The sequence below is a fragment of the Triplophysa dalaica genome, chromosome 8, assembly GCF_015846415.1.
Source record: "Triplophysa dalaica isolate WHDGS20190420 chromosome 8, ASM1584641v1, whole genome shotgun sequence".
In the NCBI taxonomy this organism is placed as follows: domain Eukaryota; kingdom Metazoa; phylum Chordata; class Actinopteri; order Cypriniformes; family Nemacheilidae; genus Triplophysa; species Triplophysa dalaica.
The window spans coordinates 8,054,722-8,080,651 of record NC_079549.1 but is presented as its reverse complement, the minus strand read 5'-3'; the positions used below and the strand labels follow the sequence as shown (position 1 = coordinate 8,080,651).

Here is a 25,930-nt window from a genome sequence, read left to right as displayed (position 1 = left end):
GTCACTGGCATTGTTGTTTTGGGGTTTGCGGACTCAAAAGTAGACATGCTTCTTCAACATGCATAATTTCTGTCAGGTGTTTTTTTACTCTCTGCCATTTTAGTATGGACAAGGCCTTAAAGATTAAGTGTGTTCTTCATGTTGTAATTGCAAAAGTAATGACTTGCAAAAATGTTTTCAAAATACCCCCACCCCCATCTGCCATTGGTCATAATAAACAGATAGTTCAGGCCAAGACGCATGCCATTGGTCGAACAAAGAAATTTGTTAATGCATCTTTTTGAAGGAATTAACCTACCAATGGTTTACGCCAGGGGTTCCCAAACATTTTCATATCAGGTCCCACCTAGACAAGTACAATCAATCTCAAGACCCATCATATTATTTTAAAGGCTTACTGGGCCCTCTCCTGTACTCCCTATTCACCCATCCTGTTTATGGCTCCAACACCATAATCAAATTTGCAGATGACACCACGGTGGTAGGTCTGATCAAAGATGATGATGAGTCTGCCTACAGGGATGAGGTGCAGCACCTGGCTGTGGGGTGTGCCACCAACAATCTAGAACTAAACACCCAGAAGACAAAGGAGATCATTGTGGACTTCAGGCGGACTAGGAGTCATGCACACACACCCATCTACATCAATGGAGCTGTGGTGGAGCGTGTGTCGGGTTTCAAGTTCCTTGGCATCCACATCTCTGATGACCTCACATGGTCCCATAACACCTCCACCCTGGTCAAAAAGGCACAGCAGCGCCTTCTTACGGAGCCTTAAGAAAGTTCACCTGAATCCCAGGATCCTTGTGGAATTCTACTGCCGTACCATTGAGAGCATACTCACATACTGCATCTCAGTATGGTACAGCAACTGCTCTGCATCTGACCGCAAAGCACTCCAGCGGGTGGTGAAAACTGCTCAACGGATCACCGGCACCCAGTTAACTTCCATTGAGAACATCCATCACAATCGCTGTCTGGGTAGGGCAAGAAACATCATCAAGGATATCTCTCACCCTAACCATGGACTTTTCACCATCCTTCCATTTACATTTAGTCATTTAGCAGACACTTTTATCCAAAGCGACTTACAGTGCACTTATTACAGGGACAATCCCCCTGGAGCAACATGGAGTAAAGTGTCTTGCTCAAGGACACACTGGTGGTGGCTGCTGGGATCGAACCAGCAACCTTTGATTTACCAGTTCAGTGGTTTAACCCACTAGACCACCGTCTCCATCCGGCAGGCGTTACAGGAGCCTACGCTCTCAGACTAGCAGGCCAGGGAAGAGCTTCTTCCCTGAGGCCGTGACCCTTCTGAACGCCACTCCACCAATCGAACCGGCACATGCTTTATGACTGCACTGGTCAACGTACTTTACATAGATGTATTTGCACGGCTCATATTTTGCACAGACTGCACACTGTTCTAACTAGAGCACTGTAAACTGTCTTAGTTGTTACTGTACAAAGCACAGTAAACTATTCTATAAAAATATCATTGCACTACTGTTATTTGCATAGCTGAATTTAAACAATACTTTTGCAAACTCATCCAAATATATTTTTTACCACTGTTCTCACGTTGCTGCTGTTCATAATGTGTATTTATAATCCTACATTGCTCCTACTGCATTTCATTAGCTCTGTACTTGTACTCTGCATAATGACAATAAAGTTGAATCTAATCTAAATGCATTTGATGGACAAACTCTGACAGACTTGCTAGATTACACTTTGCAGTAGGCCGTACAGCCCTCAAATGCCTGAGCAGGAAATGAAAAACAGGTGCACAGATGAAAGAAGAAAATCTACAAAGAGGCCCTGAAAGGAGGGAGTCTGCTCTCTCGCCCCTTCCACCACAAACACACACACACCCTATGTCTCTGAAACATGTGACTTGTCATACACACTATTTTTCTTTCACTGATATGATATGGAACCGAGACAGCATATGATGTATGTACAATTATAATAAGTCACTATATTTCATCTTCCTTATACCTGCTTTGGGTATATGAGGATTTTTTATAGTTGCCATATGTTCTCTGATTTCTACTGCTGGAGGTAAACTTTTGTAAAGACAGAAATATACTGTACAGGGGTTCGAAAAGGGGTTCGATCAGGCTTCAGTTGTCCCTCATTGGCATTCTGTCATAAATCACTGCCAGGAGCTCAGCATGTCACCTTTTTAGTTCTTGTTATGAAATGTGACATCACAGAGTCATAAAAAGAATTACAGACACGCTTAATACGATGCTGTTAATGGTGGGTGAATCTCACGAAATCTGTCAAGAACATGTCAGGGTCATATTTCAGTCAGGATGATACAAGAAATTATTTTAAATATTTTAAGTCTCATAAAGATTTTATTGAAACATAATCTAGAAGGCCTGTTAAGCAATCCGTTAAATGCATCCAGAATGAAAATTTGAATTATATTACAGCTGTAATCCGGAATTAAAGTTTGTGTTTTATAAAACAATAATTCTATACACAAAAACATACATACACGTGTATTTATTTAGGAAAATATTTAGACGTATTTATTTATATTGACCAATAATCTTAAATTTATCCCTGTATGTGTATGTGTTTATATATACAAAATTAATATGCACAGTACACATATATTCTTTTTCGAGATGAATAGCTTGACAGCCCTGAATTATATTTAAAAAAAAAATTGATTATTATATATTTTTAAATATATGTTTTTATAAACACAAAATGATTATGCACATTACACAGGCATATTATGTAAACAAAACTTTTAATATGGATGTGATTAATCGTGATTAATTGCTTAATAGCCCTAAAATCTAGACACTTTTGTGGTATTTAAAGAAAAATTATTTGAAGCATCTTGAGCAATGTGAGGTCTGTTTGGACAAAGAGCAACAGTAAAACAAACCCAGTTCCCTCAGAGAAACAAAAAAGAATTTTCTGTTTTATTCACCTCATTATGGTCACATTTGAAGTGTACATCTGTGGTCAATGTGACATTTAGACCTGATTCAAGTTGAAGTTATACGAACAGCACAACCATCATCCACTGTTCTCTTTCTCCTCACAGAATTCCATCCAAACTTGTAAACTGCCGGTCGCAAAGATTTAAAAAAATTGTCAGGTGGTATATGAACTATGTGAGAGACATAATGTGCCAGCAGGGATTGAACTGAGGCACAGGGCAGGCAATGTGTCACACAGAGGAGACCGTACACAGTTAGGCTGTAAACAACAGAATATTGGCCCATAGTTAAAAGGACATAGAAGAAAATAATACGCTTTTTGGACTTAACAAGCTTGTTTTAGTAATTTAAGGGAGCAGGTTTTATTTGGTAAACCAAGAGTTTATTTTGGTCTACTCGCCTTTATAAGTGGAAGCGGTGATTAATCGTTCATTCGTTCTTTCGGTAGACTTCATTCATTAATTGCACATATTTCCGTCACGCAAAGACTGTCTAAATGGCATGTCCTTTTATGGAGGATGTTGTAGATGAGGAGGCTGTAATACTTTGCAGGGAGCTACATTTACGTCGGGAGAGGATTCTACGGCCTTGAGTGGATTTTTTGACATATCCCAATGATTTTTTATTTTAGCGGTACCGTTTTTCTAAACAATGAATAACATATTTCCACAGTCTCATCCATCCTTACATCATGAACATCAGCTATCCTGGCCGTTCTCTTACATCATAGCAAATCCTTAGTGTTCCTTTACGTTTCTTTGCAAAAGGTAGTTTTCTTAATAACATCGGGGCGCAGAGCATGAGTATGAAAAGTGTGCATCGTTCTCAAGCGATTTCTGCACATTTTTGTTGTGTTTCCTGGGCACAAACCCCTGAGAGTCATCAAAGAGGAGTTTCATAGGATTGCAGGTTTGTGATGTAAAAAATCTGTTTAAATGCATCTAATCTAAAAAATTATGACGAGCTAATAATACTTTGCCGTTATCTCTTGGGGTAAACTAGGGTTTCCAAATGTGGCTGGATGTATTGATGGAACACATATTCCCATCATTGCACCTTCTTTGCATCAACAGGAGGTCCATCCACAGTATCAATGTGCCGGTACACTGAATTATCTATTGTTTCTAATTGTTAAAGACACCACAGCACTGTAACTCACGTCTCATTCCTTGGTCTGTCAAGATTATATGTGATGCTGCACATATCATCGCAAATGTGGAGGCCAAGTGTAATAAAAAACAAATTACATTAATTTATTTGGACTTCTTTATTCCCTACAAATACAAAAGCAACTGTTAGATTTTAATATTCTTCTAATAATTCATACAATTCACCACACACTCACCTCCAGCTTTTGTTTCAGGATGTCAATTTCTAAATCTGCCTTTTCAATCTGGCGGTCCAAGTATATCAATTCTATGTTGTTTTTGTCTATCGTTTTAACCAAAAGCATCGACATAACCTTAACTGTTAACTGAAAATGCAGCATATTTCAGTTACATAATGTAGTTCTACATGAGTTCTACAGACTTAATCTCTGGCATCTACTGAACTGTGTTCATCTGTGTAACAGAATTTAATGTGCCCTTGTCATGCTGTTCTTCCACACTCTGTGGGATGGGGAGAGAGAAAACTGTTAGTTTATACTAAGTTTTAAACTTAAATTCTATAGGCTACTACACACATAAATGTAAAAAAATTTGATTGTGTATATTGGTTGAAGTTTGGAAACTTAAATATATTACCTCTGTAGGCCTTTCAGTGGCAAAAGTTGCCAGCATGTCATCATCCTCATCGTCCTGTGAGAATGAGCATTTGGTGGTGTGCACTTTATAATTCTACTTATCACAACTATGGTTTATTTAATAAGCTACGTACAACTGCTTGGGGTTCTATTTCAGGAGGCTCCAAAAGGCAAATATTACCTTCAAAATCTGTTGAAACCAACAAACTATAAATATCAAATAGAAATATAAAGATATAATGGAAACAAACCCAGTTAGAGGTCTTTAAAATTGCATGGAAAGAAAGTGCAAACTGCTACAAAAGGCACTAAAAGCAGCAAAAGCCGAGCACCTCCGTAGCCTCATAGAAAATAATAAAAACAATCCAATCCAAGGTTTTTATTTAGTACAATTGCTAAATAAACAAACAAACAGACTTCACCTTACCTGGCTATTCCGCCGCACCTTGGTAGCAATGAATTAATGATTTTTTTTGCAGAGAAAATCGAAAAAATACAAGACAACATAGCTAAAACCAAACCTCCAAGTATGTCTGAAGAATTGGTATCGACCATCACCCAAAAAGAAAAGCTTCAGTGTTTTTCTCCTGTAAGTCAGGAAGATTTAATTAAACTTATAGCAGCATCCAAACCGACAACATGCTTATTTGACCCCATACCGACTACCTTATTAAAAGAGCTACTACCTGTTGCAGTTGAGCCCATTTATAACATTATTAAATCATCAATTAATCTAGGACATGTCCCAGGACCCTTTAAGCTGGCTGTAATTAAGCCTCTTATCAAAAAGCCAAACTTAGACCCCAACGAACTTGGAAGCTATAGACCGATTTCAAATCTCCCGTACTTGTCTAAAATACTGGAAAAAGTATTGTCCACTCAGTTGTGTACTTTCCTACAAAATAATGACATACACAAAAAGTTTCAGTCTGGCTTTAGACCTCATTATAGTACTGCGCTCGTTAGAATAACAAATGACCTTCTTTACATTTACATTTAGTCATTTAGCAGACGCTTTTACCCAAGGCGACTTACAAAGAGTAAGGGAGCAACAAGCAATATGTCATACAGGAGCCATAATACATTAGGTGCCAATACAACGTTGCTGGTTTCAACTAAAGCTAGAGCGCTACCTGTTGAGAGAAAGGGTTATTTTGTTTTTGTCTCTCAGGTATTCACAGAAGAGTTGGGTTTTAAGTAGTTTTTTGAATGTTGTTAGAGATGTGGTTGACCGGACAGAGTTAGGAAGAATGTTCCACCAGGAAGAAGTTGTGAAGCAGAATGAGCGGGAATGCGATTTACTGTCCTTATGAGATGGCAATACAAGACGCCGCTGGTTTGCTGAACGCAGGGATCTTGATGGGGTGTAGGAGTGCAGGAGGGTGTGAACGTAAGCCGGTGCAGATCCAGTGATTGTCCTTAAGGCAAGCGTTAGTGACTTGAATCTGATACGGGCTTCGACAGTGGCCAGTGGAGAGAGGGAAAAGGGTGTCACATGAGCCCTTTTGGGCTGTTGGAAGACGAGGCGTGCTGCGGCGTTTTGAACCAGCTGGAGCGGTTTGATAGCCTTTGCAGGAAGACCAGCAAGGAGAGCATTGCAGTAGTCCAACCTTGAGATTACCAGGGTTTGGACAAGGAGTTGTGCCGCATGGTCAGTGAGATAGGGTCTCACCTTTCTAAGGTTGAATAAGGCGTATCGGCAAGACCACGTTGTCTTTGCAATGTGATCATTGAAAGACAGCTGTTCATCAAATATGACTCCGAGGTTCCTGGCTGTTTTGGAAGGAGTGATTGTGATATTGACAAGATGGATGTTGAGATCGTGTTGCACCGTAGGGTGTGCCGGAAACACGAGTAATTCTGTCTTGGCAGGGTTCAGCTGGAGGTGATCCCCTTTCATCCAAGCCCAGATGTCCTCAAGGCAAGCTGTAATGCGAGCTGCTACAGTGGCATCGTCTTGGTGAAACTTCTTACTGCATCAGATAAAGGGAACATCTCACTCTTAGTCCTGCTTGACCGTAGTGCTGATTTCGATACTATGCAGTAGACCATAAAATACTATTAGATTGTTTACACAATTATGCCGGGATTCAGGGACAGGCACTACAATGGTTCAGATCTTACTTAACAGACAGATATCAATATGTCCAATTAAATGGGAAATCGTCAAATCTCAAGCAAGTAAATTATGAATTACCTCAGGTATCGGTTTTAGGACCCTTGCTTTTCTCCATATACATGCTGCCCCTTGGCAACATTATTAGAAAACATGGAATTAGCTTCCACTGTTATGCAGATGACATTTAGCTATATATCTCATCAAGACCAGATGATTCCTTCAAACTATCCAAACTGGCAGTGCATTGAGGACATAAAACATTGGATGTCTAGTAATTTCCTTCTTTTAAACTCTAGCATAATGGAAATATTACTTATAAACTCAGCAAAAAAAGAAACGTCCCTTTTTCAGGACTGTGTATTTCAACAATGATGTTGTAAAAATCCAAATAACTTTACAGATCTTCAATGTTAAGGGTTTAAACAATGTTTTCCATGCATGTTCTATTAACCATAATCAATTAATTAACATGCACCTGCAGAATGGTCGTTCAGACCTTAACAGCTTACAGAGAGTAGGCATTTAAGGTCACAGTTCTAAAAACGCAGGACACTAAAGAGACTTGTCTACCGACTGTGAAAAACTCCCAAAGAAAGATGCCCAGGGTCCCTGCTCATCTGCGTGAACGTGCATTAGGCATGCTGCAGGGAGGCATGAGGACTGCTGACGTGGCTAGGGCAATAAATTGCCATGTCCGCACTGTGAGACGCCTAAGACAGTGCTACAGGGAGACAGGAAGGACAGCTGATCATCCTCGCAGTGGAAGACCACCTGTAACAACACCTGCGCAGGATCGGTACATCCGAATATCACACCTTCGTGACAGGTACAGGATGGCCACAACAACTGCCCGAGTCACACCAGGAACACACAATCCCTCCATCAGTGCTCAGACTGTCCGCAATAGGCTTAGAGAGGCTGGACTGAGGGCTTGTAGGCCTGTTGTAAGGCAGGTCCTTACCAGACATCACCAGCAACAACGTCGCCTATGGGCACAAACCCACCTTCGCTGGACCAGACAGGAGTGGCAAAAAGTGCTCTTCACTGATGAGTCACGGTTTTGTCTCACCAGGGGTGATGGACGATATTCGTGTTTATCGTCGAAGGAATGAGCGTTACACCGAGGCCTGTACCCTGGAGCGGGATCGATTTGGAGGTGGGGGGTCCGTCATGGTCTGGGGCGGTATATCACATCACCATCGGACTGAGCTTGTTGTCATTGCAGGCAATCTCAATTACTCCAGCATCGGAGGGAGACTGGCATCCGACTCTGACGAATCCGAGCTCCACCCCCAGCGGTCGAGTTCAGAAGGAAGCAGAAGTGATGTCATCCATGCTAACCCGGGGATGCGTGGTTCCTGAGGTCGGAGCTCGGTGTAAACCGCGCCCACCCCTAGTGCCATGTTTTTCCCGGAGGTGCATGAGGAGCTGTGTAAAACTTGGAACGCTCCACTCACGGACCGTTCCAGTGAAACCAACTCCGGCTCCCTTACTTCCCTCGTTGGTGGGGCAGCCAAAGGCTACATCGAGATCCCCCGGGTGGAACGGGTGCCTGCGCAGGCGGCTACCTCCTGGGGGGAATCGGCCACGCCTACCGTCCAAAGCGTATAGGACTTCGGCATCACTGGTGTTGAAGCCTTACACTGCCGCGGGCCAGGCTGCCTCCTCTCTCTATGCCATGGCCATCCTGCAGGTCCACCAGGCCAGGGCGTGGAGACACTTGGTGGAGCAGCCACTGTGCAAGGTCAGGGAAGAGGAGCACCAAGTGTTATTGGTTACACCGCACTGGTCTAACCACACTTGGCTTCTAACCACACTTGATACTCTGGACAGCGACTCCCCCTGAACCATTCCCCTGACAGATGACCTGCTCTCTCAGGGGAAGGACACGTTCTGGCATTCCAGATCAGACCTCTGGAACACCCATGTCTGGTCTCTAGACGGGACGAGAAGATCCTGAGATGGCTTCTCCCCCTCTAAAGCAGAGACCATCACCCGGGCTAGGGACCCATCTACTAGGCGGTTACACACCTCTAGACGGTGCCTCTTCTCGTCCTGGTGTCTCTCTCAGTGAGAAAGACCCACTGAGGTGCTCGATCAGGATTGTGTTGTCCTTCTTACGAGTCTGGAGACTAACATCTCCCCTCCACACTGAAAGTAGGGGACCTCCGAGCATTCTCTGTGTCCCCGGATTGCCTTAAATTTGGCCCTGGTAACTCTCACGTTATCCTGAGACCCAGGCCTGGATACGTGCCCAAAGTTCCCACTACACCCTTTCGGGACCAAGTGGTGAACTTGCAGGTGCTCCCCATCGGGGAGGAAGACCCAACCCCATCCGTGTTGTGTCCTGGACCACACGCTTCAGTAGCTCTGACCAGCTCCTTGTCTGTATTGGAGGACAGCAGAAGGGGAAGGCTGTCTCCAAGCAGAGGCTGGCGCACTGGGTCGTGGATGCCGTTACGACGGCATTCCGATCTCAGAATCTCCCATGCCCACTGAAGGCTTACTCCACACAGGGTATAGCCTCCTGGGCACTGGCCAGAAGCGCCTCTCTAGCAGACATCTGTAGAGCTGCGGGTTGGGCTACGCCCAAACACCTTCGCAAGGGTCAACAACCTTCGCGTAAACCCGGTGTCAGCCCACGGCCTGCATGGCGACATGTAGGACTGGCATCCGGGGGGGCGTATGCCAGCGAAAGCACCTTCCCACCCTCCAACAGGTTGGGTCAGTGTGCTATCTACCTTCCTTCTTACCCAGACACTGATTAAGAACAGGCATTCCATCCATCACTAAGCAAGCACCCCCCCGGGGGTTGGCTGGGCAGAGCAGCCTACCCCCTTATGCCTGGATACAGAATGAACTATCACAGATAGCTCTAACCGGACCTAGTGCTATCGGACGCAGTAACACCCCCCCATGGGCTGTTCCGTCTGATATATCCTCATGGCAACCATTCTCACACATGGTAACCCATGAGCTTCCCCAGGTGGGCCTCCACCTCGCGGTTAACTACCCAGTCCGCAGGCCCATGCGTTCTCCTCCAGGGACGAGACCATACCTATATCCACCATTCCCTCCCTGCGGGTAGGAGGTGGCCTCTGCAGCGCTTCTCTGATTAAGAGATGCGCTCACCCGGTGTAAACCCGAGCCCGGACAGGCTCTCGCCAGTAGAGAGCTAAGTGAAAGATGGGTACAGCCATCTTTCACAAGAAAGCTCTGGGACCACCACACTGGAAGGTTACAGTTTCGCGAAAGCTTCGATCTGACACGCCCAGGCCTTTTACCGTCGCTTCGCTAGAGATTGTGACGCGATACAGCGTTGTAGCGTTTTCAATAGTTTTGAGATGATTTTGGAACCAAAAACGTGAGGCTGGATGACTGGAGTCGTCTATGAAGAGAGGGTCGGATGGGGACAAAGCAGAAGTGTTACTTACTGGACCGAAAACTGCTATGCGTAACAACCAAGAATACTGCTTAACGATTGACGGATGCTCCATAAAATCCTCATCATCAGCTAAGAATCTTGGCATTGTATTCGACAGTACTCTGTCATTTGAAAGCCATGTCGCCAACACCTGTAAAATTGCATTTTTGCATCTTAAGAATATATCTAAATTACGTCATATGCTGTCACTGTCAGATGCAGAGAAATTAATTCATGCATTCATGACATCAAGACTAGATTACTGTAATGCACTTCTAGGTGGTTGCCCTGCGGGCCTATTACAAAAACTGCAACTGGTTCAAAACGCGGCAGCTCGAGTTCTTACACGTACAAAAAAAGTATGAGCATATAACCCCGGTTCTGTCAACTTGCACTGGTTACCTATAAAGCATCGCATTAACTTTAAGATCTTGCTTATTACCTATAAAGCCCTACATGGTCTAGCGCCGCAGTATTTGAATGAACTTCTATTGTATTACAGACCTCCACGTACATTACGCTCTAAGGGGTCCTGTCAGTTGGTAATACCTAGAATTTCAAAATCAAGTGCAGGTGGTAGATCCTTTTCTTATCTAGCGCCTAAACTTTGGAATATTCTTCCCTGCACGGTCCGGGAGGCAGACACACTCTGTCAGTTTAAATCTAGACTAAAGACTCATCTTTTTAATCTTGCATACACTACACCTCCATAATATTAATCCTCAGAGGATTTAGGCTGCATTATTTAGATCAACCGGAACCAGGAACACATCCAACAACAAATGATGTACTTGTTGCATCAAAGAGTGCAGAACAGTACTCTACTCTCAGCCAGTCTTGTCTCTTTGTTCCAAGGTTACCGCAGGATGCAGTTCATGCCCAGACCTGATGGCAGAGCTGAGAATGGGAAGCGTTGACCTGACAAGAGCTAAGAGGATAGAGCTGGATAAAGGACGCGACAACTTTGTTTTTCCTACAACATTTCAAATGCTATTAGATTGTTAATGATAATCTTAAATCATTAATTTTTATATTTTTATTAAGCCTTGTTGTGCAAGCACTGTTGAGCTTGTGCAGAGGCAGCAGCTTTTGCCAGAGGGGAACTGGAATCCCCTGGTTGGGCCTGGGTTCCCCTGAGGTTTTTTTTCTCGATGGGAGTTTTGGGTTCCTCACCACCGTTTGCATATTGTTTTGCCTGGCCGGGGGTGCTGCTTTAGAATTCATACTTGTATTAAATGTGTCTCATGTACAGCTGCTTTGTAACAATGAAAATTGTAAAAAGCGCTATATAAATAAAGTTGAGTTGAGTTGAGTAATTCTTCTAAAAAAATACGATTTGAAATAAGATTATCCGCTGGTTCACAAAAGTGTGTTTATATTAATGGTCTAACACAGTGGTTCTCAACTCCAGTCCTCAGGCCCCACCTGACAGAATACTTTGGATGTCTCCCTATTGAACACCTGAAGAAGTTAATGAGATAATGAAGTGATGATTGATCATTAATGATGAACAGGTGATGTTAATCGCTGAAGAAAACATCATAAGTAAGTTCAAAGACCATAATAATGTGTCCTTTAGTGGGGCTCTTACCCTTGATTTATTTTTTATATCAGCTGTTATAGTGTGTTTCTGAACAGCCATACAAAAGACAAAATTGTTGGAATGAAACCTTCTTAAATTGTTATAAGACAGATACAAATAAGGGGGATTTAAGTCTGACAGATATCGTGACACACTAAAAATCAACCAACATTTGCACAGCTATTACCAACACCAGGACAAAATAATTTTGTCTTTTGTCAGGCTCTTATAAATATGCTTCAGAAACAAACTATTTCAGCTAGCAAAAAATGTAACATAATAAATCAAGTGTAAGAGCCACACTTAATGAAAGCTCAACACTATTATGGTTTTTATTCTAGTGATTGTGTTTGTTAACATCACCTGTTCATCATTAATGACTCAATCATCACTTCATCATCTCATTAACTTGTTCAGGTGTTCAATAGGGAGAAATCCAAAGTATTCTGTCAGGGGGGGCCTGAGGACTGGAGTTGAGAACCACTGGTCTAACAGTTACCTCTGCATGTAAAACATACACATTTAATACCAATATGTGGCAAACAGGCTTTTTGTGGTCAGTATTATGGTGGTTTTTCTATTATAGTGTTGAGTTTTCTTATATAAAATAATACATTTAGTAAGTTATAGGTTTCATGTATTCTTATGAAACAATATTGGGCCTGATGTAAAGTTTGAGCTCTAGAACACCTGCATGAACAACAAGCATCTTATCTTAGCTGCACGTACACCACAAATAAGTTTTAATAAGGAAGTTTGGTTTGTCGCACAGAGTCAAGGATGCTGGTATCTCTAAACAGTGAGCTCATTTTTACAAAGCTAATATTATGAGTCTGAACACTTGAACATCTGCACACACCAAATATCTTTGAACACTAAGATGAACTCCCCACACACTTTTGTAGAGAAGTTTAATTAAATCGCATGCAACCGAGGACACTGGGTAGCTCATTATCGCTAAACCATGAGCTCATCTTTGATAGAAACATGGTTAAATCATGTATCGTCCGAAACCCCCAGGAAAGTGTCAAGATAAAGAGGCACTTGTTTTTGAGGGGCGCACGCAACCATTAAATCCTAATAAGGTAGGCCGGAACTATGAGCTCAGAGGGACGGGCTAATGAAAAAGTGATGTCATATGAAACCTGATTGGAAGAAGACGATGTCATGCACACATGATTGGTTTAAACTGTGATAACAACTTGAAAACGATGTATAAATGATGGAGTCAGATATGTATTCGTGGGATCGCTTCAGATGAACTCTGAATATCCCACTTTGTTTGTCCGGGCAAATAAAGTTTAAACTCTTGGCACCTGGAACCCTTGTCTCTGAGATTTCTTTCTGCGATGGAAGGCCGATTCGCCACAACAGTATTAAGTGTTATTGTTGCATGTCATTTATCATGTTTCCTTAATATTTTGGGGGACAGAACAAGCTTTAGAAATGGAGGGTGTTGAGAGTCGCAGACAGTCGGAAAGCAGAGAGCCTCTGAACCCAGAGACTCAGGAAAATCCACCAAAGAAGAAGAAAAAAAAGAAGAAAGCACATACTTTAGGTAAACAACTTATGTTGACATTACATTTGATGGATTGTTTGTGCTCTTTTGCCACGACAAATTATTCTGCTAATAATTCTTTTGTAAGATCATGATGAACAGCAAGAACTCACAAACGGAGATGTTCATGAGCCCCACACAGATGGTGAAGAAGTTACCAAGAAAAGCAAGAAAAAAAGGTGAGCGATAAAACTGAAAAGGAAGAACTTAACATGTATGTTAATTTAAAAGATGAATGTATTACATTAAATCTAAATACATCTTCTAGGTGGTTCAATTATCAAAGCAATTGTTATAACAATAAAAAATGTATACTTGTTAATATTATTTTATTTTTGAAGGAAGGCTAAGATGTTGGAGAATCAATCCCATAATGAGCTAACTGTGGAGGAAGGCGATATCATTACTGATTTGCACGCACAGATTTCTCAGCGTTCTCTATTCTCTGCCCCTCTGGTTCACAGCCATCCTATTGGAAAATTATTTGTAGAGAAAAAAAGTGAGTTTCAAAATGAAAAATATATAGTTCAAGTGAGATATAATTAATTTAAGGTACATTCTGTAAGTTTTAGAGGCAGTGGTGAGGTTGCAATTGCAAGCAGGGGCTCACTCCACCCCTCCCTTTCGAAGCACTGCAGTGGCTGACATAGAAGTAAGATATCATCACATTTTCGCTTTTCTCCTGAATGAGATAAGGTAGTTTCTTAATTTCTTTATTTATATAGCATAATACAACAGCAGTCGTTGAACCATTGTGCTTTACAAAAGCTTTTCAAATAGAAATAGTAAAAACAAATCAGAAAGACATGCCAAAAAAAAAAAAAACTTCTACAAATACAGCACAATCCGGATGACTCGTATGCTACAGGCTTTTTCTAAAAGGTAAGTTTCTAGTTTTATTTTAAACAGAGATTCTTTAGTGATCAACCTAATGGATAAAGGGAGGACATTCCAGAGTTTGGGGCAGACTATAACAAAAGCCTGGTCACCCTTTTTTTTAGCCTTGTTCTTGGGACCTTTAACAGTTTCTGATATAATGACCTTAAACATCTAGCTGCTATGTTAACAGTCACAAGTTCCGATAGGTAAAAAGGAGCCAGACCATTTAAGCCCTTAAAAACAAAAAATAAATTGTAAACTCTATTCTAAGATGAACTGGCAACCAATTGAGAGATGTGGTGTAATCTGCTCAAATTTGTGTTCCAGTGTGGAATCTAGCAGCCGCATTTTGAAATAATTGCAAATGATTTATAAACTCAGCAAAAAAAGAAACGTCCCTTTTTCAGGACTGTGTATTTTAACAATAATGTTGTAAAAATCCAAATAACTTTACAGATCTTCAATGTAAAGGGTTTAAACAATGTTTTCCATGCAGTGGAGATGGTGGTCTAGTGGGTTAAACCACTGAACTGGTAATCAAAAGGTTGCTGGTTCGATCCCAGCAGCCACCACCAGTGTGTCCTTGAGCAAGACACTTTACTCCATGTTGCTCCAGGGGGATTGTCCCTGTAATAAGTGCACTGTAAGTCGCTTTAGTCTGCCAAATGCCTAAATGTAATGTAAATGCATGTTCAATTAACCATAATCAATTAATTAACATGCACCTGTGGAATGGTCGTTAAGACCTTAAAAGCTTATAGAGAGTAGGCATTTAAGGTCACAGTTCTAAAAACGCAGGACACTAAAGAGACTTGTCTACCGACTGTGAAAAACACCCAAAGAAAGATGCCCAGGGTCCCTGCTCAACGTGCATTAGGCATGCTGCAGGGAGGCATGAGGACTGCTGATGTAGCTAGGGCAATAAATTGCCATGTCCGCACTGTGAGACGCCTAAGACAGCGCTTCAGGGAGACAGGAAGGACAGCTGATCATCCTCGCAGTGGAAGACCACGTGTAACAACACCTGCACAGGATCGGTACATCCGAAATCACAACTTCGTGACAGGTACAGGATGGCCACAACAACTGCCCGAGTCACACCAAGAACACACAATCCCTCCATCAGTGCTCAGACTGTCCGCAATAGGCTGAGAGAGGCTGGACTGAGGGCTTGTAGGCCTGTTGTAAGGCAGGTCCTTACCAGACATCACCAGCAACAACGCCGCCTATGGGCACAAACCCACCTTCGCTGGACCAGACAGGAGTGGCAAAAAGTGCTCTTCACTGATGAGTCACGGTTTTGTCTCACCAGGGGTGATGGAAGGATTTGTGTTTATCGTCGAAGGAGTGAGCGTTACACCGAGGCCTGTACCCTGGAGCGGGATCGATTTGGAGGTGGGGGGTCCGTCATGGTCTGGGGCGGTATATCACATCACCACCGGACTGAGCTTGTTGTCATTGCAGGCAATCTCAATGCCCTGCGGTACAGGGAAGACATCCTCCTCCCTCATGTGGTACCCTTTATGCATGCTCATCCGGACATGATCCTCCAGCAGGACAATGCCACCAGCCATACTGCTCGTTCTGTGCGTGAGTTTCTGCATGACAGCAATGTCAGTGTTCTGCCATGGCCAGCGAAGAGCCCGGATCTCAATCCCATTGAGCACGTCTGGGACCTGTTGGATCGCAGGGTGAGGGCTAGGGCCATTCCCCCCAGAAATGTCCAGGAACTTGCAAGTGCCTTGGTGGAAGAGTGGGGTAACATCTCACAGCAAGAACTGACAAATCTGGTCCAGTCCATGAGGAGGAGATGCACTGCAGTACTTCAAGCAGCTGGTGGCCACAACAGATACTGACTGGTACTTTTGATTTTGAGCCTACCATCATTCAGGGACACATTATTCTATTTCTGTTAGTCACATGTCTGTGAAAACATTTTTAGTTTATGTCTTATGGTGTTGACTCTTTTAGTGTTCATACAAATATTAACACATATTAAGTTTACTGAAAGTAAAAACAGTTGATAGTCAGAGGACGTTTCTTTTTTTGCTGAGTTTAGTAGTTGCCAATTTCTACATAGATTGAATTGCAATAGTCCAGAAGAGACAATATAAATGCATGAATTACTCTCTCAAGTTCAGAAGGGGTTAAGAAACTTTTAACTTTAGCCAGAAGTCTTAAATGAAAGAAGCATGATTTAACATTTATCTGCTTATCAAGTAGCAGGTCCGAGTCATAAATCAACCCACATTTCTAACAGATGGTTTTTCATAAATAACAAAGCTTCCCAGTACTTGATTTAGGTGACCAGATGAGGCTCACGGTCCAAACACTAGTGCCTCAGTCTTTCGAAATGTGGCATGTTGAATGTTTGAATGTAGAGCAGTCGGTCCATTTAGGGCTACTGTAGAAACAACATTAGGGTTTCCCTGAGAGGGGACCCGCGGTTTATGTACTGTAGATAGAAATAGCTCAGTCTAAAGCATAGTAAAGCATAACACTTCATTATATTAAGTCTTTATACACATCTGAAGACATGGTTATGTATATTATATTGCATTTTTGTCAATACATTTTGCAAACAATTACACACCAGACTTTTAAGAGATTAGATATTGTCTGTTATTATTTAGAAAAAAATCTATAAATGCATATACATTTTTACAGAATTTTGTTGTAATTATTCTATATATCATACAGGAACTATACCCAATAGGACTTCTTGTTAGTGATAAAGTAAAAAAAATGACAATAATATACAGCTGTAAAAAATAAATGCAAATAGCTCATATTCATGTGTAAACAACACAAAAATAACCATGTTTTTTTCACAAATTTCATGCGTCAATTCATTCCGTCTTTCACTTTGCTATATCATTCCAGAGGTTTGTTTCGTTTGGAATTCAACAAACACTGGATTGGGCACAACATGCAGAAATGTTGATAAAAGCAAAACTGGACTGGGCTGCATTTCCCAAAAGCATCGTAAGTCTAAGTTGACCGTAAAAATCATCGTAGATCTACGAGTGCTCTAGAGTAATTGTAAAGGCCAAAGTGCATGTAGGAAGACAGATTCATGAGGTCACCTGCAGGACAACCGGAGTTCTCTCAACGTTGTGTCGAACAGACAGATGGGGTTTGTCTTGAGAACCTATCAACTTTGACTAGACTTAGAAAAGGCCAATGAAATTGGCGAAGGAAATTTGCATGCCGGACTCCGCCCCCGGATATCCGGGTATAAAACGGAGATGTCGTTTTGCATTCATTCACCTTTTGTTCTTCGGAGCCTTCGTTTCATGATCGACTTCAGATCTAGCATTTTCTAATATACTTCTGCCGGATTCTTACGACCTGGTGCAGTGGACTGTCCCTTCCTTCAGCGACTTCCCCTGAGCGTCTCGGCAGTTCCAGAAGTGTTCAAGTTTTTTTCTCTAAAAGAGCTCATTTCTTCAGTCTGGCATGTCCCGCTGTTCTCGTGGGTCCAACAAAGTCTGCCTCAATTGTTTGGGCAGATGACAATTCAGACGTTGCGTCATAGGTGGCTCGGGACCCAGCCACCACCTCGTCTGCTACCCATTCTGTGAGAGCAGTGGCTACGGCCCAGCCATCTTCTACGGCGAGCAGTGAGGGTGATATTTGACGATTACTTTGAGCGTTGCCGTGTTTCGCGGAAGTGCATGAGGAACTCAGTTAGACCTGGTGCAGGTCAAACTAGTTCCGTCGCCCTTTCTTCCCTCGATGGTGGGGCAGCTAGAGTACGCCGATGTCTCCCAGGTGAAGAGGGGGGCTCGACCTAGACTCCCGTCCAAAGCTTATGGGTTTCGGCATCTCTGATGTCGAGAGCTAACACTGCTGCGGGCCAAGCTGCCTCCTGTGTACACGCCATGGCCATCCTGCAGGTCCATCAGGTCAAGGCCCCTGAGAGAGCTCCACGAGGGAAAGACCTACCCAGCGTTTATGCAGGAACTCTGCCCCACCACCGACCTCGCTCTATGGGCGACCAAGGTGACCGCACGGGACCTGGGTCGGACGATGTCCACACTTGTGGTCCAGGAACCACACCTCTGGCTGATCCTTGCACAGATCGACACGCGGGGGGACTAGGGCCCCCCGTCATCATACGACCAAAGCAAATGACTGGAAGCTTCACAGAAGAACTTTGCATTCAACCCATTCAAACCCATTCAGTTTTCATAAGAGTACTATGCTCAAGAATAAGTTTGCTGACCTCTTGAACTATAAACGCATTAACAACTATACCGCGCATTGTCTGTCGCATGTCAGACAGTTACAGTACTCATACGTCAAGCTCGGGCCAACAGAACCCCGCAGAGACCCGCGGGGGACCGCCCACGCACCATCGGAATGAATGGCCATTAAAATGAATGGGCTTCCATTAAGTAGACCACAATAAACATGAATGTGCATAAACATTTTTAGTGAGCTTGTCGCAGTAAACCTCCAGAATGCCCTAGCCATTCGAAAATCGACACAGCGGGCCGGCACGGGCCCCCCATTGACGTGCTTATAGCACAGGGTGTGCGACCATAAATGCCTGACGTGAGGCTTCCTCAACACAAAATCATGGTCGTAAACACATCAAATTTTGTCAGTCGTATGTCGGTACATCGCCGGTACTCGTGTTTCAACCTTGAACCGAAAGAGCACACGGGCACAAAATTGGTTCCACGAGCAATCCGGGAGGTGCATATGTGGTCAGGGGGCACAATATGTGGTCCGTGAGCGAGGGCTTGGAGCTTAGAGGTGCATATGAGGTAATGGGGCACAATAATGGTTCCACGGGCGAGGGGGCGGAGCTTAGAGGTCAATATGATGTTAGTGGGCACAATAGTGGTTCCACGGGCGAGGGGGCTATGTCATTGGTGGTAAGTGGGCAGAAAACCAGGTTAGGGGTCTTTCAAAAGACCACCGTATCTCAACAGCACCCCTGGTGGTGTCCATTTCGTCATTGGTGCGCTATTTCGTTGACTTACCCAACGTAAGGAGAAAAGTGCCCGATCGCCAATTAACTTGTATGCAAATGGATGTCTTTATGGAGGTAACGATCCCTTCCTACCACTATTTGTCCGATGGCAATTTATTAATATAGGCGAAAAAATCCCACAAACCCACTAAATGTTCTTACAAGCATTCTCCGTGTCCACAGATTGCCTAGAACATTGGCCCTGTGATTCTCACGTTATATTGAAACCCCGGCCCGGCCACTACCCAAAGTTCCCTTTCTCCTACCCCTCTGTTTAGCGCGTTCACATGAAGGTGTAGGGATGTCTCGATTCTCTTTTGATTGGAGGGGTAGGGGGAAGGGCCATATAGCCCTTCAAACAAAGATCTTTCTGGACCTCACTTCAAACGAAGGGGTATACAATTTCACAAAACATCTGCTATAGTATAATGTAAGCCTTTATTTGGGCTTTAATAAGGATTTAAACAACTAATAATCATCTTATTTATGTTGAATTGAATGTTGTGTTCAGTTTTTTTGTCTTGAGTACTTGAAACGTTTATAAAAAGTCACTAAATTTTACTAGAGTAACTCTTTACTGATTGCCCCATGGCTGTCTCCGGAATACAATCACGAACTGGGGGAAGCTGTTCCTGAGGATCTGGAGAAAGGGTACCATTCCATCATGCTGGAAAAAGGCAGAGCAAAGTATTGTGCCAAAAGAAGAAAACTCCTCAACCATTGATCAATTTAGAACAATCTCACTGCTAAGTGTAGAAGGCAAGATATTAAGCATCAGCGTTAGTTCCGGCAGGCCTTGTAGTCAAGCTTGGTTATCAGCTGTCATCAGCTGATCACAACCTTAACCCAGCCCATCAGCCGATCTGATACGTTCTCTCAATTGGGCACCCTATTTAAATATCGGTTCAGTCAAGCCTGCCTCACTGCTTCTAATGCTTGCTGTTCTACCAAGCGATTTTTTCCTTGGCGTTTCCCTTTGCAATGAGATTATTACTCACCCGATTTTTCACAATGTTTTTCGCCGCAAATCGCGAAGATCCGTGGCACTTCGAATCCATCGAAGAATCCCGGCACCAGCATCCCATGCAGAGGATGCCACCCAAGCGGAAATCACTGTTCCAGTCCGTCGGAGCTCTCGCTTGGCAAGCAAATCCTCCAGTCTTCCCAGCATTAATGATTGGCCCAGCAAGATATTGGAGACGTTGTATAAGAGCAATGTTCCGGTTCCGACGGGAGCTACTCACAAAGATTTATTCATTCTATTCTGTGAGGATATGTCTTCGACAGAGTCGCTTATACCTCCTCCTTTATACACCCGTTAAGTGCAAAGTGCAGTTCCCGTGTCCACCAGCTCTCCATTCTTTTCGCCGGCTGCTGTAATTTCTCATCAGCTGAGAAGCCAAATCCTAGCAGGTAACGATGTCAACCTTATTAAAATATTACTGGGCTCAGAATCATGCGATAGACGTATTGTTGATTGCGGCGATGTATCAGTTACGCTTAAAGACAGCGACCCCCGACTTTCATAGACACTAACTGTAGCTGAATTTAATGTGGCGTTCGGAGCATACAGAGATGTCATATGCGAAGTTTATCCTGCTCGTAGGCCAGAGTTGGACACGTATTTTGCCATTATATCCAACCTTGCTCTGAACTATGGTGGAACTCTCTTCTATGAATATCATAAATCCTTCTCCGCTAAATCCGACATGTACATTCAGCGATTCAATCAAAGACTGGACTGGTCCGTAGTCGATTTGGCCCTCATCAGCAGACATTTCACTGGTCACCAAGCTCTTTCCTGCTCGATTTGTGGCTCTCACTCTCACACATACAATCTGTGCCCAAAAACTGTGTCCCTGCAACCGCCTGGCCAAAGTCCCCAGCCTGGCGATTATAAGTTATTGCGTGGATGGTCATCCAAAATCAGTTTGCCCAAGACAAACTCGCTTTCTGAGGAAGGAGAAAAATAAATAAAACCTTCAACTCCAATCAATGTCCCCAAGCTGGGAAGAGCATTGAGAAATCATCCTAATCGCTGTTTCGTCAATTATTTATTCACTGGTCTCGTTCATGTTTTTTTTGCAGGATTTTGTCTGTTACCCAAGTCCTCTTTTGTTTGCAATAACTTGCTTTCTGCTTCTAAAGAACCCGAAGTAGCAGATTTATTGTTAGAGAAGGAGGTTAAGAAAGGTTTCATGATCGAGCCGTTTGATGCATCCCCCTTCACAACCCTTAGAATTAATCCCATAGGAATCGCTACCCTTAAATACTCTGGAAAAAAGCAATTAACTAATGATCTCTCCGCCCCTCACAATGACAATATTCCAAGTATTAACAGTCTTATTCCTTCCGCTCCATTTTCTCTGTTTTATGCCTCTGTTGACGACGCAATTAAATTCATTAAGCAAGCAGGGAGAGGTGCTTGGCTAGCCAAGGCAAATATCTCAGACGCCTTTAAAATCATGCCTTAACATCCATCACAGTGGCATTTATTTGGTGTTAAATTGAGAAACAAATCGTTTTTTTCCGATAGGCTTACCTTCGACTGTCGCAGCAGTCCAAAAATATTTAATTCACTGTCAGAAGCGTTGTGTTGGATTCTTCTCAACAAATGCAAATTGCCGTTCTTTCTTCACTTTTTAGACGATTTCTTGCTAGTAGATTATCCACAACCACATTCCAAGCCAGATCACTGTATCTCGGCACTTAAACACACATTCTACGACCTAGGGATTCCCCTCTCTGACAAAAAAATGGTAGGTCCCCTCATCCAGTTTCTTGGCATCACTTTGGATTCCAATCTCATGCAAGCCTCTCTTCCCTTCTTAAAATAAAATCGCATAAGAGAAGTCATGATAAATGCTCGCGTGTCAACGCCTCTTTCAAAAAGAGATTTGCTTTCGTTGTTAGGTCACCTCAATTTTGCCATGCAAATTATTCCCCAGGGCAGGTCCTTCATAGCAAGGCTTCTTGACCTCTCAAAGTCTGTCAAGGATCTTAAGGACATAGTTACCTTAGATGCAGGCTGCAGATCAGATCTCTGCTTCTGGTCTTTGCTCATCGACAATTGGAACGGCATCTCCTTTTTCTATAATGACGACCGTGAGTCATCCGCAGCCCTTATACTGTACACAGATGCTGCGCCTTCCGTCGGTTTTGGGAGGGTCTTTAATGCTCAATGGTTTGCTAGCATGTGGCCAAATGAGGTACAACATGCACCAGATGAAATTTTGTCAATCGCTCTGTGGGAACTATATCCTATCATAATAGCCTTTTTTTATGGGGTAAATACTGGGCTAGGAAACAAATCCTTTTCTTTTGTGACAATGAGTCAACGGTTCATATATTTAACAAGGGTCGATCCTCAGTGCCATTCATAAATAGGTTCGTCAGGCGCCTCACTTGGTCATCAGTCATCGGTAACTTCAAATTTCGGGCAGCTCACATTCCAGGCTTAAACAATCAAATTGCTGATTCTTTGTCTCGATTTGAATTTCAGAAATTCCATCTTCTATGCCCGGAAGCAGCTCCATCCAGCATGGTCTGCCCCTCTTTCAGCCAAACCGTACTAGATTAGACACGACCCTTCAATCCTATCTGCACTCTGCAGCTCGCTATATGCGTAAAGGTCTAGCTAAATCCACATTAAAAATGTACGACTCTGCTTGGTTTCACTTCAGTTCCCTCTGTGCCACATTTTCTGTATCTGTTCTTCCAGTTGATATTTCATGTGTCAGTGCTTTTATTGTTCATTGTTTAGAATCGAGAAAAATGCAGCCTTCTAGCATAAAAAATATGATTGCCGGCATCCAGTTCCACCTGCGCTGCCTGGATCCATCCACCATCAGCCTATTATGAAATTCATCGATTTGTCTTCTGCTAAATGGTCTCAAAAGAGAGAAATCCCAAGCCAATGATAAGCGTCTCCCTTTTTCACTCTAACTCTTACGAAAAATAATATCACTGCTAAGAGAAGGGAGCTTTGGGCCTTATTCTGATCTATTGCTGGAAACCGTTTTGCTCAGCTTCAGCTCAATTTACAGCTTCAGCTATATCAGGCCTGTTTAATAAAATATTATATACCAATTTTATAATTACACTTCTCATGCTCTTGCCAATCAGTCAACTCCCCTAAGATCTATTCATTCGGCAAGATGCTTTTTATCCATATGAATAAAGTTGAGGATCAAGCGATTGTCTGGGAAGGCAGTAACATGAGAAATGCAGTTAATCTAGTTTCAGAGACCGCTCATTTTGTTCCTCTGCTGGCTCTCCGATTTAGTAAGAAGAGCCAAGAGGATTGCCTGGTATGGTTTGGTTTGGGGGGGTTGAGCTGCTCTCCCTGCTAAACCGGGAGAGTCACCCCAGATGCTGCTGCTGCTTCCCAATCTTACTTCTCATGGAGCACATGAGAAGGATGGGGAATTTAGAACAGAGCAATACCACCAAACGTAAATTAAGCAAATCTGCCAAATATAAGATTACTTGTCTTCAATTTTGACTTGGGTTTTTCTTGACTTGAAAGGTCACGCCTGAAATAAGGCATCAGCGTTAGTTCCGGCAGGCCTTGTAGTCAAGCTTGGTTATAAGCTGTCATCAGCTGATCAAAACCCTAACCCAGCCCATCAGCCGATCTGATAAGTTCTCTCAATTGGGCACCCTATTTAAATATCGATTCAGTCAAGCCTGCCTCACTGCTTCTAATACTTGCTGTTCTAAACCCACCACCTCCCCAGCTCCTCCTTTAATTTTACTTGATCGACTGTATTCTGCTATCCATTTTTTTTGCACACTCTGTTCTCAGGGGGGTTGAGCTGCTCTCCCAGCTAAACCGGGAGAGTCACCCCAGATGCTGCTGCTGCTTCCCCATCTTACTTCTCATGGAGCTCATGAGAAGGATGGGGAATTTAAAAACAGACCCATACCACCAAACGTAAATTAAGCAAATCTGCCAAATAAAAGATTACTTGTTGTCAATTTTGACTTGGGTTTTTCTTGACTTGAAAGGTCCTGACTGAACTTATTTTCTATACTGGCCAAGAGGATGACCTTGTACATGATAGAGACTGGATACATCAAAACTGCAATCCAGAAAGGTGGAATTCCAGGCTTCTCTGTATGCCTGGAAAACAACAGAGGGCTCAGTCAGATGATCCGTGAGGTTAAAGCCAAGAAGAGGCAAACTGACTGTTATCTGGTTGGATTTGGCAAATGCCTATTGACCAATCACTCACGCCCTCATTCATGCAGCATTAGACCACTACCACATCCCTCAGCACATCGTTATGGGAATGAACCTCCTAATAACAGCTGCGGAGAAGGAAGCCCGGGGTCAAAAAATGGAGAAAGGAATCGACAACCCCCAATAAGAGGTTACATGGACGCCCTTACCGTGACGACCACAACCCATGTGGTGGCGAGGTGGGTGCAAACTGTTCTGGACCACATGGCAACGTGTGCCAAGTTTAAGCCAAAGAAATCCAGTAATATGGTGATTAGGAATGGGAAGGTGACCAACAGGTTCAAGCTGCATGTGCAAGAGGAAGTGATTCCATCGATAGAGGCGAATCCAATCAAGTGCCTCGGAAAGTGGTTCGATGACTCACTTACTCACAGGAACAATTTAGCTAGTACGGAATTACAGATGGAGGAATGGCTGAGGAGGTTCGAAAAATCAGGGCTTCCGGGGAAGTTTAAAGCATGGCTCTATCAATATGGACTGTTGCCAAGACTCATGTGGCTGCTGACAGTGTATGAAGTCCCAATGACATGCGTTGAAGGAATGGAGAGGAAGATCAGTAAATACCTCCGAAAGTTGTTGGGAATCCCTCCAAGCTTCAATGCAGTAGGCCTCTACACAAGATTGGGGCAGCTCCAACTTCATCCGTGGTTGAGGAATTCAGAGTTGCAAAGTGCAGAGTCGTAATGACATACCGAGACTCCCATTATGCACAAGTCAGAAACGAAGTCATCATTACAAGATCAGAACACAAGTGAGCAGCTGACTCATCTGTTGCACAAGCTGAGAGCATACTGAAGCTGCGTGATGTCATTGGTACGCTGTTACGTCCCCAGTTTTAAGTCTAGGAGTCTGAAAGGACGGCGCCATACACAGGAAGGCAGTGTCTTGGAACAAGAAAAGCAGAAGGCAAGGAAACTGAATGACTGATTTGCTTAGAAAATGGATTGATTAGCTCTTCCCTTTAACGTTCTCTATAATTGAAAGGTTCACATTCATAATGAACACACTTTGTGCTTATTGTTAATAAAGTGCTGGTAATGTATGTGTACAATAGACATTTTGTTTGGAGATTGAAAGCTGGATAATACATAGGCCCTAATAAAAACGTCACTTGATATTTTCACCTCCACATCAACCAAAAGTGTAATAAAATGTGGTTCAACAAACACATACAGCATTTTTTTTACTGTTGATTATAACTTTTTTTATTTCCCTCGAACACGCTAAATACATTGCACAATTTTAGCAGATTCTAGGGGTTTGTGAGCACAGTATGTCACAAAATATGACCTCTTTACCAGAACGGTTCCAAGCATTCGATCGCTTGGACTCAGCCAATGACCAGCTGGAGGAGTATATGGAGGACAGACCCATGTGGAAAACACGAGATGTTGCCATGAGGGTCCACAGCGGGTTCAGGTGA

The 25,930-nt window shown here is 43.1% G+C and overlaps 1 protein-coding gene across 1 annotated transcript; it reads left to right on the top strand.

Moving 5' to 3' along the window:
* The first annotated feature begins 300 nt into the window (after window positions 1–300).
* tmem237a (transmembrane protein 237a) lies at window positions 301–25,930 on the top strand. Its single transcript, XM_056755096.1, has 7 exons — window positions 301–316; window positions 468–717; window positions 800–981; window positions 13,274–13,399; window positions 13,488–13,578; window positions 13,741–13,898; window positions 25,809–25,930. Exons 1-7 carry the CDS (start codon window positions 301–303, stop codon window positions 25,928–25,930), a joined length of 945 nt encoding a protein of 314 aa, XP_056611074.1.

Bases quoted from the DNA above. Each gene is read 5' to 3' on its own strand.
- tmem237a (XM_056755096.1), top strand. The intron at 718-799 runs GTCCCATAACAC...CCTGAATCCCAG, and splicing joins ATCTCTGATGACCTCACATG to GATCCTTGTGGAATTCTACT. The intron at 982-13,273 runs GTAGGGCAAGAA...TTTGGGGGACAG, and splicing joins CCATCACAATCGCTGTCTGG to AACAAGCTTTAGAAATGGAG.